General features: G+C 38.6%; 2 protein-coding genes across 9 annotated transcripts in view; both read right to left on the bottom strand.

Moving 5' to 3' along the window:
• Mtfr2 (mitochondrial fission regulator 2) overlaps positions 1–11,636 on the bottom strand; it is a 19,633-nt gene extending 7,997 nt beyond the window's left edge. The window contains exons 1-5 of the mRNA XM_005390480.2: positions 9,069–11,636; positions 8,431–8,534; positions 3,134–3,238; positions 2,567–2,679; positions 1,089–1,324 (exon numbers count right to left, since the gene is read on the bottom strand). Coding sequence (XP_005390537.1) covers positions 1,089–1,324; positions 2,567–2,679; positions 3,134–3,238; positions 8,431–8,493 — 517 coding nt within the window. The 5' untranslated portion in view covers positions 8,494–8,534; positions 9,069–11,636. The remainder of the gene's footprint in view (positions 1–1,088; positions 1,325–2,566; positions 2,680–3,133; positions 3,239–8,430; positions 8,535–9,068) is intronic.
• Positions 11,637–13,919: 2,283 nt separating this feature from the next.
• The window catches only part of Bclaf1 (BCL2-associated transcription factor 1), a 32,157-nt gene continuing 27,985 nt past the window's right edge, over positions 13,920–18,091 (bottom strand). For 7 of the 8 annotated variants that reach the window (XM_005390479.2, XM_005390478.2, XM_005390477.2 and 4 more), the window contains 2 exons: positions 16,592–16,804; positions 13,920–16,449 (listed from right to left, as the gene is read on the bottom strand). In XM_005390479.2, the coding sequence (XP_005390536.1) occupies positions 16,444–16,449; positions 16,592–16,804 (219 nt within the window). In that variant the 3' untranslated portion in view covers positions 13,920–16,443. The remainder of the gene's footprint in view (positions 16,450–16,591; positions 16,805–18,091) is intronic. The other variant, XM_005390476.2, reaches the window with a different exon arrangement.

The raw sequence follows: 18,091 nt of genomic DNA, 5'->3' as shown, positions 1-18,091 counted from the left end.
GGAGAAGCTGATTCTGATCATTAGAGGTTTCAGGCCACGCTCCGCAGGCTTGAACACAGAAACAGCACAGCAGTAGGGCCTGTCTTGGGTGACAGCTGCTCACCTCATGGCAGCCGTCAGTGACCCCAGTCCTTGTGGGCAGATCCCCCTTTCTCACCGCAAGCCCACTACAGTGTCCCCTTAATTCAATCATCTTTCAAAAGCCCCATCTGCACACATGAGGCCTCTAGAGACGTCTAGGTACTGTATCAACCACGTCATGTATTTTAAAGAGGGAACAAAGGATTTTTTTCAGTAATTCATATAAAATCTGAACCTCATTCTCCATTCTAAACCGCTAAAACGTGGTCAACAGCTTGTAGTTAGAAATACTCAAACTGCTGCATCTACTTTCTAATGACACCAGACAAACAAGTATTTCTAGGCAAGAGTTTAAGATGGACAGCTGTACTTAACTTCTTCACAACAGATTCACTCCTGAAAAACTTTGGGTGAACACGCTTAAGGAAAAAAATTGTGTTAATATCATTTTGTTATTATGTACTTCTATAAATCATTACACAGTGTATAATTTATGTTTTAAATATATACTGTATGCTACTTGCATAAATTACATGTGTATGCACTATGGATTATATCATTTTTTCACATATTTACATATAGCTCATGACCAAATGTGTTCTGAAAAGTGTTCACTCCCTATATTGCATAAAATTTTATGTTTAAAGCAAATTACATCTGTAAAAATGTAAGAAAGGAGCAACTGGAAAATATTATTCACTTAAATTAGTGGATATGTATTAGCAACTAACTAAAACTACAAATATATGAGACCTCAAAACTATTCTCCTCTTTCAAACCAATGCATCCTTCCTCTTCGTGCTCCAGTGTTTTTCTAAAGAGCTAAAAAAGCTTACCTACAAGACTTAATACTATAAAAGTACACCAGCACTGCTTTACACCAAAACTAACACCTTTACTATAAATGTATCTTGATTTACTTTGCGCACAGCTCTTACTCAGACTGCACTGACTTACTGCCTGATGAATGTCATCAAGCTGAAACAGAAATCCAGGCCGTCACTTACCAGAGTGTGCGCCACTTCTCCGCTCCTGCATTTCCACAACTGCAGCAATCTGCGAGCGAAGAAGACTGAGCTCCTTTTCAAGGGCAGCTATTTTTTTAATTGCAGCTTCATCTACAGGCAGATCATTTTTCACTGGTTTGTTCTGTCTTCGAGCAGATGACAGTGGATCCCAAGCTACTTGAGAAGGATGGAAAGTTTTAATTTTCTCCTTTTCTTCATTTTTCCACATACAACTTCTATAGGTGGAAGAGGGACAGAGAAATACAGACATTTCCAATCAGAAAAGAAATAAAATCTTTCAAGAAAAACAAAAGACAAAATAAGATCAGAGCAACTCCCCTTGTCTGTGCAGACTCAAGGAGGACAAATGCATCCTACCTAGCTCTGTGTCCTCAACATACAGAACAGAATGCAGCCTCCAACAGACGGCCCTGAGAGGCCAGGGAGCGAGAGAACAAGCCTTGCCCACAGATTGTAAGACAAACATACCGAATTGTCCTGTAACTGTTCTACCCTTTAGTTTAAATACTGTATAAGCTCATTTAAAAATTCTACATAAGGTACTAAAAAGCTTTACGTTCAGGATTATGTTAACTAGGGGTAAGTTAACTAGGGGTCTTCTGACTTTTTGAAAATGGATAAAGCAGTCTGACACGTAATACATTTAGTCAGGACATCTCAAAGTTGACGCTCACTGTTCGTACAGCACGTACTGAAGGTAACAACACAGAAGTTAGTGCTCCCTAGGAGTATTCGCCAAAAGGTGAAAGACAGCTGTCCTTCAGCGCCCATGGGGGACTGGTTCCAGGGTGGGGCCCCACACAACAGTAAAATCCAAGAATGCTCAGATCCCTTACATAAATGGGGGAGCATTGGCATATAGCCTACTGCACCCTTTAAATTACCTCTAGATTACTTAGAATTCCTAATACAATATCTTATAGATCACTTCATTTTTGTGGCTTCAGTATAATACTCGGAGCACAAAAATTTAAGTTTTGCTCTTTGGAACTTCTGGAACTTTTTTTCCGAATATTTCTGATCCACAGTTTGTTGAATCCATGAATGTGGACCCATAGATGTCGAGCCCAACAGAACTCTCAGAGATATGGAGGCCCCACTGCATACCTAACACTGCTGTCTAGTGTGCAGTAAGCCCTGTGTAAGTTTTGGCTAAATACATAAAATAAATGCAGCATTTTCAGTATTTCATAGAAATAACAATGTTTTCTCTCTAGTAAAGAACACAGAATGAAAATAAAGACTCTGGCACCCCTTTAACTCTCTGCCCTCATGCCTAATGCTAGTTTAAATGTGTAATAAGAAAAACTGGCTTTAAAAAAGTCACCCTTATTAGGAAGATATTAGTATGACACAGCACTTAGAACAAAATAGCTCAAGCAATAGGAACAAACTTTAACATGCAAGAATTCAGGTTATGGCCCATACCCCCTTCCCAAGATAAGCATAAAAATTACCGAAATCTAAGACAACTGGCTTCTTCATCATTTGCCACAGACAAAACATCAGCAAAAGATGGAACTATACAGCCACAATTATCAGACTCTATAGAGTTCAAGCGCGGGATCAACTAAAAGTAAAAGAGAAAAAAGTCAGAGCCCTGTAGGAAGTCAGGCAAAGATATGTGCCCCATGCCCCATCACATTAAATAAGTTAAAAATCCAAAAGACAGACAAGGGAAGGAATATTCAGTAGAAAAATATGCACCTGTTAGCAAGAAAAAATAACAGAAAAATGTTATCCTATATTCTAAGTGCACAGTAATACTCTCTCCCCTGGTTAATCTCATCTGTTAGCAAACAGAAATAAAATTTAAAAAAACAAAATAAGCTCATGTACCTGTTCACCTCTGAATATAAATATGTAAAGAAATAAAAGAGTAAGTGAAGTAACTTGTTTCTAGGGGTAAACTAAAGGTTCTTAGCTTTCAGGAAACATTTCTTGCTTTGCTGTTAGATATCCTAACCCCCTAGAGATACCTAGAATTATTTTATAAACAACTTAATGCATGGTGCCTGACTTACCTCAAAATTAGGTCTTCGGCAGGGTTCTAAAGGAAGCATTTTCCCAATAATACGCACAATACTACGATATGATCCATAGTCCTTTTTTTTCCAAATCAGCAAAATCTATTTGAAAAAAGGCTTCATTTAAAATATACTTCAATTAAACATGTTTATGCATCTAAAACAGAAATGTGAAAGATGCAATAACATTTTTAAAAAGAAAATATAGTACTGCATACTCTTAAGTATCTTCTTCAAAGAATCAATCTCTATTAATATTTATCTTTTTTACAATAATGAAGTTGTAAGGTTTAGCTCAGTGGTACAGCACTTGTCTAGCACTTGTCTGGTCCTTAGTTCAAACTCCAGCATTGAAAAAAAAACAGAAGAATGAAGTGAAAATATATACATTCTGGGATGATCTTTTAAGAAAGCAACACACTTCATTTTCTTTTATTCTTGATAATGTCCAAATACCTTGTGGAATTTTGTCCAGAAAAATTGCCTTCTTTCCCCTTAAAATTCCATCTTTTGACTCAATCAAAAACTGACACCATCAGCCAGATGTGGTGATGTATATCTATAATGCCAGCATTCTGGGAGGCTAAGATATTAGAATCACACGCTTAAACTCAGTCTGGGGCAACTTAACAAGACCGCATCTCAAAGTAAATAATGTTTAAAAAAGACTAGGAAAGTATATCACCGCAAAGGCCTTGGGTTCAAGCCCCAGAACCTTCTCCCCACAAAAAAATCTCTGACAATTTCAGCTAGCCATGGCAGCACACATGTGTCATCCCAGCTACTCAGGAGGCTGAAGTGAGGTCACTTGAGTCAGGAGTTCATGCTGCACCTGCGCAACATAGCAAAACCCTGTCCAAAAAAAATACAAACAAAACCTGACAATTTCAATGTATCAAGTGATGAAACAATAGAGAAAACTTCTGCAATTTCCTTTAAAGAAGAAATAAAAAGCCGAAGAACTTTGCAAGACAACTCAAAAAGTTATTTACATACAGTGGAATATATATGCTTAATTCTTGAAGAAGTATTAGAAGTGAAATGTACCACATAAGCCGAATAGTAGTCATTTAGTTTGGTATTATGTTGGGATGCTAAATGTGCCTCCAGAAGGCTTACTGTGTTGAAGACTTGGTTGCTGATGAGTTTGGGGGAAGTGACTAGATAATGAGGACTCTAAGTTCATCAGCGGATTAATCCACCGATGATCACAATTTGATTGCAACACCGGGAAATGATGGAAACAGGAGGTGGGCCCGAGTTGAAGAGAGCGCATCATGGGCTATGACTGGAGCCATGTCTGGTCCCTAGCCCCTTCCTCTCAGGCTCTTCCCTACCGCGAGCTGCCACCCTCCTCTATGCCTTTCTACTATGAAGCCAATGACCATGGACTGAAACTGCCAATATCATGAGCCCCAAAAGACCTTTCCTTTTGTAAATTGTTCATGTTAGGTAGGTATTTTGTCACAGCAACAGAAAGCTGCCTACCACACTAGTGCTCCCCATATTGATATAAATTATTGCCACAAGAAACTTCCCACCCCTCAAAACGTAAGATATTTTTTGCAGAGATTTTAACACAAAGAGATTTCTTTCTTTTGCACAGCATTAAGAATTGGACTTTTCATTTCTCTTAAGATGCTATAATAAGTACAAACTTTACTATGTGCAACAGATATAGAGATCATTCTATTAGCATCTTTATGAGAGGATTCAATAAGTAGTACATCCACTGAGCCAATAGATACCCAGAACTGAAGCTCAGGAGAAAAACCAGGAGTAGAGAAACAGACTTGGGACTCATTAGGCTACACAATACATGATTCTGTATAAGTAAAATTTGAAGCCATAGAACTAGATAAGAGTAGAGAAAAAGATTTGAAAGTCATCAGCAATAGAAGCCTCCTGTACAAAGTCATGGCATTCCTCTGCTTTTAAAAGGCCACACTTCTACATTTGTCTGATCAGATCCAAACACTTGAGTCCAAAACTGAATACTGATTCCATCAACCAGCCTGACACAATCTTTCATTAGCTCTTCCAGCCCTGTCTCTGCGACATACTCTGTGCAGTCCACGTTCATTCTTTAATCACCCCTTAAGATCTTGAGCTGCTTTGTCCTTTTCTTTCTCTCCAGCTTAATTTCAGACTATTCACTAACAAGAACACATGCTCTTCTGGGTCAAGAAGTTTTTTTAATTGTCTCAAAAACACGACAATATTATCCTAACTGCAGCGCATTCACTAGTGTGCTCACAACTCCAGCCCCAATGCTCAATGCTGGTTCAGTTTTCATCTTTGACGATGCTATTCACATTCTTCTCCAAATTTGATCATTTCCTCTACCTAAATTCAGTTCTCAACTAGCTTATTTTATTTTTGAGAGGGTCTCACTCTGTAGCCCTGGCTGGCCTTGAACTCGTGATGTTCCTGCCTCAGCCTCTCAAGTGCTAGGATTACAGCCACTACACCTGGCTCTATATTGGTTTTGATGTGTACCACACAAGTACATGTGAATTTGTTTCACTTGCAGTTTTCTCTCCTCCATTAGTATAAACTCTTCCATTTGAATCCTTGAGAACAGTATTTCTCAATCATGAGCACACTACTATTACCTCAGACACTTTCCAAAAGAAATATATAAGCCACACATGTAAATTACGTATTCTAGTAAGCACATTGAAATCTAGAGACAGATGATACTAGGTATGGTGGCGCTTACCTGTAATCCCAGCCCTCAGGGGGCAAAGGCAGGAGTGCACAAGTTCAAGGCCAATCTGGATTACTTAGTGAGTTCAAGGACAGCCTACACTGCATAGTGAGACTCTATCTCAAAAAACAACAACAACAACAAAAAACAGATATCTGAAGTACTTAAAGGTGGTATATGGCCAACAGCTACCATGTTCAAATAATAAAATCTAGATGATAGTGATCCTGAACCTGTTAATGCCAGGATCTTTGTGGAGTCCTGAATTTAAAGTATTCCATACTTTGATTTATTTATAGTATTTATTTAAAGTATTCCACACTTTGATTCATTTATTTCCTCTACTAAGAGCTAGAGAAAAAAAAAATCACAAAATGGTAATATTTAGCAAAGCTGTAAATTCACGTTGACTTTAGCTGGGTCCTCAAAGGAATTCTGCAGTTCCTTCATAACATCTGCTCACACTGTGTCAACCAAAGCTACCTCCAGTCTCTGATAACTCAGTGCCACCATTTTTGTGGCCTCCAAAGAACCCTGCTTCTGCTCCAAGAAAACCAAAGCCTTCAGTTTGACATACCTCAACTATATTTCTGTCCACTCAAAATCTCTCTCCACCATCTCTCACCCTTTTTATTTATTTTTATTTTTTTTTTATTTATTTATTTTGTCTTTTTGAGACAGGGTCTTGCTAGGCAATTCAGGCTGGCCTTGAACTCAAAGTGATCCTCCTGTCTCAGCCTCCCAAGTGCTGGGATAACAGGCATGCGCCACACCCAGCCTCTCTCACTTTATCTATTCTAACAACTGTCTCAGGCCCACACCTGTAATCCCAGTACTCAGGAGGCTGAGGAAGGAGGATCGCTGTGAGTTGAGGCCGACCTGGGCTACAGAGTGGATTCAAGGCCTCCTTGAACTACACAGGAAACACCTTATCTCAAAAAAACAAAAACACAAACAAAAAAATCAACTGTCTCTCTTCTCCTCAAGGCCTACTTAGATTCCCTGTTCAACTATGTTCTCTTCAGGATAGTACTGTTCAATCATCCTCTCTCATATGTATCTTAGATTCTTCCTCCAGAGCTTGCAAACATGCTGAAGCTACCTCTAATTTTAAAAGAGGGAAAAAAAGTCCAATCCTACTGCCCCTTACAGTTGATGTCCTCTTAATTTCTTTTCTCAAGCAAACTTTTCCAAAGAACGTTGCTGATGCTGCTTCCCTTCCTCCCTTTCTTCAAAATACTCCAGTTTAGTCCCAACTCCATCTATAGAAATTCATAAAAGTACCAATAATCCAATAACGATCAGCAAATCTTCAACTGCTATTCAGTATTCATCTCCAGCCTACTACTGAAATTTAAAATGCTTCAATAACATCTAGTGACATCTCCCATTGTCATCAACATCTATGGCTTCATATACCAAAACAATGCACACAACTACCAAACTTGATCTTTTTCTCCCAGCCTCCCTAACCATATATCTAATTGTGTTTCTACCTATGTAGTCCAGCACCACCTCTGGCTCACCTTACCTCCCTACTCAAATTCATTGCTCATATTGGGTTGCCTATAGTAATGGCATCATCATGCTTCAACTTACTTTGGTTTAAAATCTTAGCATTATGTTCGTCCATCTTCTAATTTACCTAACCAAACGGATGATTTGCCCATTTTGTAAGCACACATACTACTTTGTGTCTTTCTGATAGTCAGTCTCATAGTTATATTTGCTTCTTGTGTCTCTCATATTTTAAACTTCATGAGTACAAAACTCAAGTATTGTTTCTCTATCATCTGCAGAACCAAGAATACTGCTTTACATCTACACAAGGAGATAAAACTGGACTTGTTTGTAAATCTCAGACCCAAATCATCCTCTCTCCCTCACATTTATTTTGGATTTGTTGAGTATAAGTTACTATTCTATGTTCAAACATCAAATGTGTTCATAAATCACCTTAAAGTTTTATTTATCTATGTAATTTATTTCTGTGAAGGTTACATCTATATTTTGATTTTGCTTCCTTTGTATGTTCTGTTGGCATTTGACCTTGGAGGTGAGTAGGTTAATAATCTTACCCACATATACACCTTTTTTTGCAGTCTAGGGATTGAACCCAGGGCCTCTACACTGAGCTATATCCCCAGTCCTCTCTTATTTTTTTAGGCAGGGTCTTACTAAGGCGCTAAATTGTCCAGGCTGGGCTCCAACAATACCACCAACAGTACACTTTAATCCCTCCCACCCTTGCCTCAGATTATCAAAATTATACTACTGAGCCAGGGCATGCTGACACAGACCTGTAATCCCAGCACTCGGAAGCCTGAGGCAACAGGATCTTTGCCAGTTCGAGACCAGCCTGGGCTACAAAGTGAGCTCAAAACCAGCCTGAACTGCATAACGACACCCTGTCTCAGAAACAAAAAGACAAAAAAAAAAAAAACAAAAAAAAAAAACCCTATTATTGAGAACTAACCTTTGTCCCACCTGAAGAGAATAATTGGGCCTAGATGCATTTAAATCATTCTTAAAATGAGACCCAAGAAGAAAGCAGATTCATCCAAACCCATTAAAAGACATTTACCTGGTCTACGGGAACACCAAAATAAGCCAGCATTTCTCGTAAGATATTCCACAGGACAGACATTGGTAAAGTAAATTTAAGGAAACATCATCAGTTCTTCACACCTTTGGGGAAATTTTTAGAAAATATTACTCTTGACAAATAAGTGCACATACTTTATATTAATTAACCTAGAAGAGATCTTTCATTATTCATTACACCATCAGCTAATTTCCCCGGCCAGCATTACTCTGAAGGAAGCAAAGAGAAACCGGAAGCAGGGAGGAGAGGGGCCAGGAGTAAGGAAACCAACTCGTCTTTTAAATTACATGAAAATCTTATAGGATAGCTAGGTCTACAAAAAAACGCCTGGCAGGGAAGGTTTTAAGTTAATGTGTGACAGCGAGGCTCAACGTCCTGAAAGCCCTAGGCAGAGATTCTTAGGTGAGAGGTCAGTTTAGCAGACCCTGGAAAGAAGGCAAGGGTCTGACTCAAAGCTTTAACAAAATGAACAGCAGCTCTTCTCAGGAGCACCATTCCTACGCGCTCGTTTTAAAGACAAGGATGAACATGCCCATAAGCCACACAACTTGAGTCACCCAGCTAGTAACGATGCGACCAGGGCACAGTCGTGTCACTCGCACTACAGCCTTGCTCACCTTCCTCCAGAGCCGAGCCTCAGGTAACCACGGGATCACGAAGCGGAGGGCGTTACAGACGTGGGTCTCCGAATCCTTGCCCTTAAGTGAACAACTCCAGCGTGCGCGAGTACTGAGGAGGAAGCGCAGACTTCAACCCCGCGCCGCCGGCGCACCACTGGCTGTAAGTAACAGGCAGTAATGACGCGCCCACCGAAGGGCTCCGGACTAGGCTGCCCGGCCGGGGCTCCAACCTGGAGCACCACACTCAGCCTGGGTGACTCTGTGGAGGTGACAACCCCAAGTCCGGAGGAGCTCACTCCGCCAGCCTAGCGGCCCCTGGAGAAGCTCATTACTTCCGCGTTCCTGGACGGGAAATTAAACTCCGCGGGCTGTGACACCCAAACCCGATCCCACTGGACAAAACTGAAAACTGCTCCTCCTGATTGGCTGCTAGATGTCAAGCGAGTTTCTTCTCCACACCCCCTAAGGGTGGGCGGGCCTTCCGCGAGACAACCAATAGAACCCAAATAGGAAGCTGATGGGCGGGACAGGTCTGGGACGCAGACGAACGCGCAGAACGCGCCTTTAGGGTTTCCGGGTGGCAGTTAAAACGGTGTAGATCCAGTGTTACCCTAGCCCTGGGGACAACTGGGCTGGGTAGGCGATGAAGGATCCTGCACCATGCAGCCCTACACCAGGCCCGCCCTCTAAAGTATGCCTGCCCCGAAGAGTCGTGCTTTATTTATTCGCCATCCAGCGAATTCTATTAAATGCCTAAGCGACTAGAGGTTTGCAGCTTTGCCGTTTTTAAAATTCATTCGTAGCACTGTGGCGTAGCACTGAGTGACGCAGCACACCTGAATCGAAAAATTCGAGCCCAGCCTAGGCTAGTGATTCCCACGCCAGCCTGAATTGTCACAAAAACAAAATTGTGCCTGCCTACTGACTTACGAAACTTTTAAAAGGGAGATTAATATATTTACTCAGCTAATATTGGATGTCTGCTATGTTTCGGACACCCTTCTAAGCTCAGGAAAATGCAGGCTTTTCTTCCTCCTGGAGGTGACGTGGTGAAGACAAGTCTTGAGAGGTTTCCTCTGAACACCACTTACAAATACGGTACCTAGTATAAAAATAGGTACTCGGTCTACTTGAAGAAAATAATTGGATTTTGGATGAGAGAAAGCATGACCAGGAATTATTTGGGAATAGCATGGCAGAAGGATGGCAGTGATTTTAAGTGATAACCCAGTAGTCTGCACGGGAAAACGATGAAAGGAGGGAGAGGTGATGGGCAATATCAAAATAGAGGGATCAGGATCAGAAACCTTACAAGGAACAATCGCAGCTTTTTCAAATGGCCTGTCCTCTTTTTCCCCATAAATGAATATGCATGACTGTATAACCACTTCCCTTTCCCAGCTCCTACCCAACACAGCACATGTAAGGGCAAAGTAAAACTGACCAAGAACAGAAAAGGAACTATTGCCCTGGCTGCTCTATTAACATGGCTCAACATTCCAACTCTTGATTTAGACAGCAATGTGGGCCTAGGTCAAAAGCGTCCCCATGAACGCCTTTTCAGTTCTTCAGATCCTTCCTGCACCTTTTATTACAGCATTCATACTAATTTTGATAACCTGTTAGAAGTTTCAGCATTTCCACTGCTCATCTTCACGGTGGATTTTCCTAGACTTTCAGAAGACATGGCTCCTAAGTAATGTTCAGAAATACTGTAGCTTTCTTTCTCAAATTTTCCTGGCTGTGTTCACCTCTCCCAACTTGATCCAAGCCATCTCGTTGTTTTTCTTTACCTCTCTGAGACGATTTTCAATGTTTTCTCAAAAGTGGTTCCTTTTCTGTTCTTGGTCAGTTTTCTCAATAATGACAACGACCCTGTCAATTTCAGTGTTCAGTTTGCTGGGATAAAGCTCAAGTTTCCCCAGCCCACGCAGTAGGTAATTGCTGTCATGCCTTAAAGATGAAGCCCTAAATTTTAGCTCCTCTCCTGTGCATGGGAGCTGCCAAAGTCAGGATCCTGGTGTTCTGGCGCCTGTCAAACACTGCCTCACTTCTACTCACAGAAACCAATGTTAGGCAGAATGATTTGTCTCCAACTGCTGGTATTTGGGGACTAATGGAATCAGCTTACCACCTAGCTCTATTACAAGTGCTACACATTAATCTTTGATTTTGCTGTCTAACTACAAAGATGTTCCAAGAACCACTTGTAATCTATTTCCTTGCAGCTATTATGTCATGAGCCAGACCAGACTTTATTCATTTTATTACACCCAAAGCCAGACGGCTTTGCAGTTAATGGAGACAGACTAAGGACTGCTTTAGGCAAAAGCTAAGGTACACTTAACCTTGCCTACTGCCCAGCGGAACGCCATTAGCCTTGTGACTCAAGCCTTAAGTTGTGTGGTAGGTAAACTGAAATTACTATGCTGTAATTACATCAAGGGTAGAATATAACATTCTGCAAAAGTTGGCCATAGCCTCTACAAGCTTAACGAGTCTATGCTTAAGACTGCAAATTAAGCCGGGTGTGGTGGCGCACTTCTGTAATCCCAGCACTAGGGAGGCTGAGGCAGGAGGATCATTATGAGTTCGAGACCAGCCTGGGTTACAAAGGGAGCTCAAGGCCAGCCTGAACTGCATAGTGAGACCCTGTCTCAGAAAGAAAAAAAAAAGAAAAAAGATGGCAAATTAAATTATCCTGAAAAAAATCTGCTTCTTTGCATTGCCAGTAAAACAGACCAAATGGAAACAAAACACTGTACCTATACAGATACCTACTACATATTTTAAAATTATTTACTTGTGCACATGTATTTAAAATCACAAAACCTAAATAAAGCATGAGCCCTTAGGTAACAGACATCATAGTGTAAATATGAAGGGTCCTTGAAGGCTTGATATCAGGCGCAGTCATATCCAGAGGTGACCGGATCAGGAGGGTGCTGATCCCATCAACAAATCCATCCACTGAGGAGTTCACAGCTCAGTGGGCCATGAGGAAGTGGAGCCAAAAGCCAGGCCTAGTGGCACACACCAACTGTAATCCCAGCACTCAGGAGGCTAAGGCAGGAGGATCATTGTGAGTTCAAGACCAGCCTGGGCTACAAAGTGAACTCAAGGCCAGCATGAACTACACAGTGTGACCCTGTCTCAAAAAGACAAAAAGTAAGAAGTTTTTAAAAATGAGATTTTTTAAAATCTGTATTCATAAAATTTCTGAGAGACAAAAAGTCTATCTTGATCTTTAAAAGTACCAAAAGGGCAGCCAGGTGTCGTCGTACACACCTGTAATCCCAACATGTGGAAGCCTGAGGCAGAAGGTTCATCACACATTCAAGGCCAGCCTGGGCTACACAGTAAATTAAAAGTCAGCTTGAACTATATAGCAAGATCCTGTCTCTTAAAGACAAAAAAACAAAACAAAAAAAAAAAAAAAACCACAAAACCAACAGGTGGCATGCACATTTACAATTCCAGGACTTAGGAGGCTGAGGCAGGAGGATCATTAGTTAACTGAAAGCCTAGTATACACAGTGAAGTTAAAGCTTTGTCTAAACTACAGGCCCAAGACCTGGTCTCAAAGACAAATGCCATCTATTTTTTCACTCCAAATCCTAATGAAGCCTTTCATCTCTCTTATATCCTATTATTCAATTAAAAGTACAAATTAAATTTTAATAGTCGTTTCTCATAGCTGGCAAATCCCTCACATTGTCTGAACCTCTCCACTCAGGAATCTGATGTCTGTTTTGGGACGATGCTATTAATCCACAAGCCTTTTGCTACAATGAATTTGGTAACTGTATATTAATACCAACCAGTTAACTTTTATAGTTTATTTTTATTTTTGACTTTTTTGAGACAGGGTCTTGCTATGTAGTTTAGACTGGCCTTGAAATTTTTATATAGCCCAGGCTGGCCTCGAACTCACAGCAATCCTACTGCCTCAGCCTCCCAAGTGCTGGGATTACAGCCAAGAGCCACCACACCCCGTCTATAGTTTACTGTAACAATCTTTTTATACATACACTTGATGGCATTCAACTTTTCAAAGTGCAAATTTAACAATCTCATGGCAGCCTTAAAAGTACTCTGAAAACAACTTTATGTAAGAAACTTGTACATAACATTAGTTACTCAGTATCAAATTACCAGTGAGCTTATACACCCTTCTACACATATGTACACAAAGTTGAAAGAATGGCACACTGTCCTTCAAATAATTTATATAAGGAGCACTGTAAGAAGTATTCAAGATTTTAAAGAGAAAAAAGACTAACTTAAGCAAGCAACTGTTTTTTAATTATTAACTAAGCTACTGTAGTTTTAGAAAGAAGAGTAATTTCCACCATAGTATTATGGCTGAAAAGGTTCCTAACATAGGAACAGGACAAAAATATAAATCTGAATTCCTTGATTTTTTTTCCTTTTGGTGTAGTACTAGGATTGATCCTAGGGTTAACGTTAAGATTACTGAGCCACAACACTAGCCCTCTTCCTTTTTGAGAGAGGGTCTCAGAGAGTCACTAGGTTGCCCAGGCTAGGCTTAAATCTGTGCTATGTCCTTCTGCCTCAGCCTCCCAGAGATAGGATTACACTCTTGCTCCACTACGCCCACTTCTTGTACCTTTTAATATTGGCTCAGACTTACCAATTATAAAATTTTCTGTCTTTCCAGGAGAAAGAGTGAACAGTTTGAGGAATGTTAGAAAGTATTTATCAAGCTATGTCATACCAGGTTTCCCTACCAATGAATTTAAAGTCTAAAAATCTAAAAACAGCCACAGAAATCAGTTGCATAGCACACGGGAATAGTCTCACAATCAGGTGAAAAAACAACCGCTATTACCACTTAGGACATTTTTATTGGCATATGACAATTTACAAGAGTCCCTGTTGCATTATACATCATACTGAGTAAGAATCGTTTAGCCATCTACATTCATTCTTTTGGGTAGTATTTTTTTCTCAAATTATAATTTAATTCCCAACACTGATTTTAACTATGACAAAAAGGAACAAGAGCAATTCCTTGAAGCAGACTGCAACTGAAAAAACTTTTTGCTTTTTGTGCTAAATTCCTAGGATGTTAAAAAGTATAAACACCTAAGAACTGAGTCATGGCCTTTTATTTTTTCTGTAAATATCCTTTGGTTCATCGTTATTTCCCTTCTCCAAGCAAAATAAAGTCTGTTAATGCACATATCAGAGTGTTATTTCCTGGGACGTGTAAACAAATGTCCTTACCAAAAGGAACCATTCAGCTTTTATAACATGTCATACAGCGTGGAATTAAATTGTGATTTAAAAAAATACAGACTACTTTTTATATTATTCTGGGCTCTGAAGAAGGTAACATCCATAATGCCATTCTATTACAGAGCTCTCATCACCACTCTCACCATCACTCTATCCTACTGTATTCTCTGACCGGATATGCTTTCCTCAACTTTATGAGAACAAAAGTAACCGAAGTTAAAGCAATGCATATGACTTAAGTATAACCTCCCCAAAGGACTTAGTAGCTTTATTCCCAACTCCCTATTGAGTAATTTCTTAGTAAATCCCCTCTCCTCTTTTCCCTTTCAAGTAAAAAAAGCACAGCTACAATTACAGACATGCACAGGAATTCTGTGTCTGTCTAACTAGTAGCTGTTAAAACCACCGTGTATGCATATAAAATAGAATGCTATGAAAACTGTGTTGGGGGCTCAACCATGTTGCTTTAAAATTTAAATAAGCATCTTTCTGAGTAAGAGGGTATTAGTTATGCCCAAACTGATGCAAAACATCCTTGCTCTGACAAGTACAATTCCTCTGCTTTACTAGGTAATTTCAGAAAGACAAAATAAGAGGAAATAAAGCAATACTAAGGACCTTAGACAACAAGTACCAAATGCATTGAATTTCCTTTTAGTTTTGTTTAGTTTCTAAAAGCTCTCAGCAAATGTCCCCGGCTATAATTAAGGTGCTGTATGTACTGCAAAGCATCAAAAATGAGGATGAAAGAACCGTAACCTCAGATCTTCGAAAGCTCACATTTATAGAATAAAGTACTATCTTTAAATGCAAAAATATACAATTCAGTTGCTGAATTAAAATGAAATGTGGTTAGTTTTATATAAAGACAGACATAAATATGAAGTTTACTATTTCAGTTTTTCAATCTTTTAAGAGTTATAAACATAAAAAGAGTAATCACATTTGAAAGATTATCTACCTGAAGGAAAGAACCCTTGGAAAGAAAAAACACTATTTTATAAACTGCAACTGAAATAGGGGGAGGAAAAAAAAGTTAGATCAATGCTACAACAAGCTTCCTGTCAAAACCTTTTATTGATGATCAGAACATAGTTACTAATGAACAATTATATTTGTCTATTTTTTTCTTATGGTTATACTACTGATTTTCAGCTATCCAAAAGCTCAAATAATATATAACCTATGAAACCAGGTACTGGACACATCAATTTATTCTGCAAGGATAATCCTTTCCATACCAACAGTATTACAGATTTTGTTCTTTTCTTTCTTTCCTTTTAATACTAAAATATTCTGCGGGAGTGGGACATTTTACTTGCTATGTTGTTACAAACCAGTTCCCTGTCTTAAACAGCTACTAAGACCATGACTCAAGCTACCAAATAAGAATCAAGAGAACACTGAATTTTGAACTCAAAGGCTCCTAAGAATGTTTTTTATAGGCCACTTCCTGCTTTCAGTAAAAATAGTATTTTCTCAAACCTTTAATCCAGCCTTTAACAGTCTATACTTGTTAAACTATTGGCAAAGCATCTTTTCCTTATTTGCTGAAGTGTTAATCAAAGTAATAATTTATCAAAGTAGTAATTTTTGTGGTACACTTCAAAAATTAGTTACCCTACAGATGTAGTGTTCGAATTACCGTAAGATGTTAAACAGATGAATACAGTTAAAATAGTTAGTGTGGTCACTATAAACAATTTCTGCTTACAGATTTGTATGTAGAGCTAACGTTTACTTCAGAATAAACATTAACAAACAGGGAAGGAAGAGAATCAGAACTTTCACAGAGCTGTACTTGACCATATCTTATAGACAAAGCAGAATTACAATGCATGTAACAAAAACAGTAAAAGTACTTTTTAAAAGTTGAGAGTTACAAATATGGTACGTAACAATGTTCTACTTTATTTCAATACAATTTTCAACATACAGTCTACTATTTTTCAAGATATCCGAAGACTTAAAACAAAAATTTCTATAGACTACTTGCAAACAGTAAAATTTAAGTAAAATGCTTACATTCTTATTTGAAAACAAAATTCAGGTAAAAAAAAAAATGTTGAGTGCAAGTTCTGCTCTCTGTAGCAATCTTACTTCAGAGTTACTACTCCTGAAAGAGAAAGAAATTAAGTGTTAATAGATGTCTAGAGTGAAAATGAATCATAATAATATGTTCTAAAAATTAATTACTGAAATTGCCAACGCAACCCATACCAAAGAAAATGTCAGAATCACAAGGTAAAATGTTCTACCTTTTCTTCTTTGCGTCTATCCTTCTTGTCTTCATTATTTTCCATAGTCTCTTCTTCATCTTCAACAATTCCATCCCCTTGATACTTGTCATGGGTCCATTTGGGACTGCTACCTGATTTTTTGAAATTAAAGCGCCCTCTGCCACGTTGGAAAGTACCACGACCTCTTCCTCTTTTGGCCCAGTAATCCACACCATCATCTCTGTCATCGTGCTACAGAAAAGTTAAAAAATAAAATCAATAAAATGTCTTTACTGTAAAGATGACGATCGCTTCTCCAATCACAATTCATGTAATTTTCTGAAGACTGATTGTAAGATTGGTAATGTTCTAAAACACAAAACCACTAAAACTAATTCTTCAACCAAAACATATTCCACTATTATAGGGAACAATTCCATCTTACTACTTAGCAACTCAAGCACCAAGCATTGCCCAAACAACTGTTTGGAGAATTTCAACTACTAAATTACCACTGATTTTCAAAATCCTGACTCTTCCGCTTTACATCCTACTTCAGTCTAAGTCTACTTGTTACTATGCTACACGCAGTTAGAAAAGTTAATAATCTCCTCTAACAAAATTAGCTCAAAGATGTGTCCAAAATGTCACAATACTATAAGTAACATTCACAGAATAAAACAGGTGGTATGATTTATACCTGACACAAAAAAAAACAGATTTTAAAATCCTACAGTGTGGGAGATTTAAATCTAAATCAATAAATGTGTATCAGTATTTTCTGGACTAGGATGTTTCATGACAAATCACAATGACAGTCCCTTAAGCAACATATTTCAACTATTTCCTTCTTCACTAACCTAAAATACTGAAGCTAACATACTGCAACATTTTCATTAATACTATTCAAATACAGATCTTCAAACCAATTTTCTGTTAATTAAAACCGTAAAATTTAAAAGTATGATACTCTGAGATGAGGAGAGGTTATTATTTGAAAACAAAGCAAAAGGCCAAAAGTCTTCTGTCTGCAAGTTAATTAACTGCCAGCTACGTTTATTTATTAACTCTTAAATTTCTAGCCCACAAAATGAGAATCACAGCAAAATGATGCCTCTTTTAACATGGAAGCAGGTATAATACAGAAAATGTTGCACAGGCGACAGAGTACTGGAACTGACTAACCAAGTCACTACAAATTTAAGTATTATGTATTTTTTTCAAAACACAGTATCTACTTCTGTTCACATTCACCTAATAAAGATTATCCACAGGCATAATTAATGAAGGCTAGGTTTGTACAGGTAATTAACAGACTCATCTAAAAGACCACTTACCAACTGTTTATTTCTACCAAGCCCAATGAAAGATTACTAGGATAGGAGTATACAGAATCTCAACAAGAATGATCTGGAACTATCAAATGTATAAATTCAAATTTATCACAGAGTTTAATTGTAAACCCAGAATAAAACTATTTTAAAATAATATGCCATCAAAATAATGTCTAGTCAATCACAATTTCATTCTCACAGCATT

Source organism: Chinchilla lanigera, unplaced genomic scaffold (genome assembly GCF_000276665.1).
Source record: "Chinchilla lanigera isolate Chin_1 unplaced genomic scaffold, ChiLan1.0 scaffold00038, whole genome shotgun sequence".
Taxonomy (NCBI): Eukaryota; Metazoa; Chordata; class Mammalia; order Rodentia; family Chinchillidae; genus Chinchilla; species Chinchilla lanigera.
Note: the sequence above shows the minus strand (reverse complement) of the source record. Positions and strands in the feature narration are given on the sequence as shown.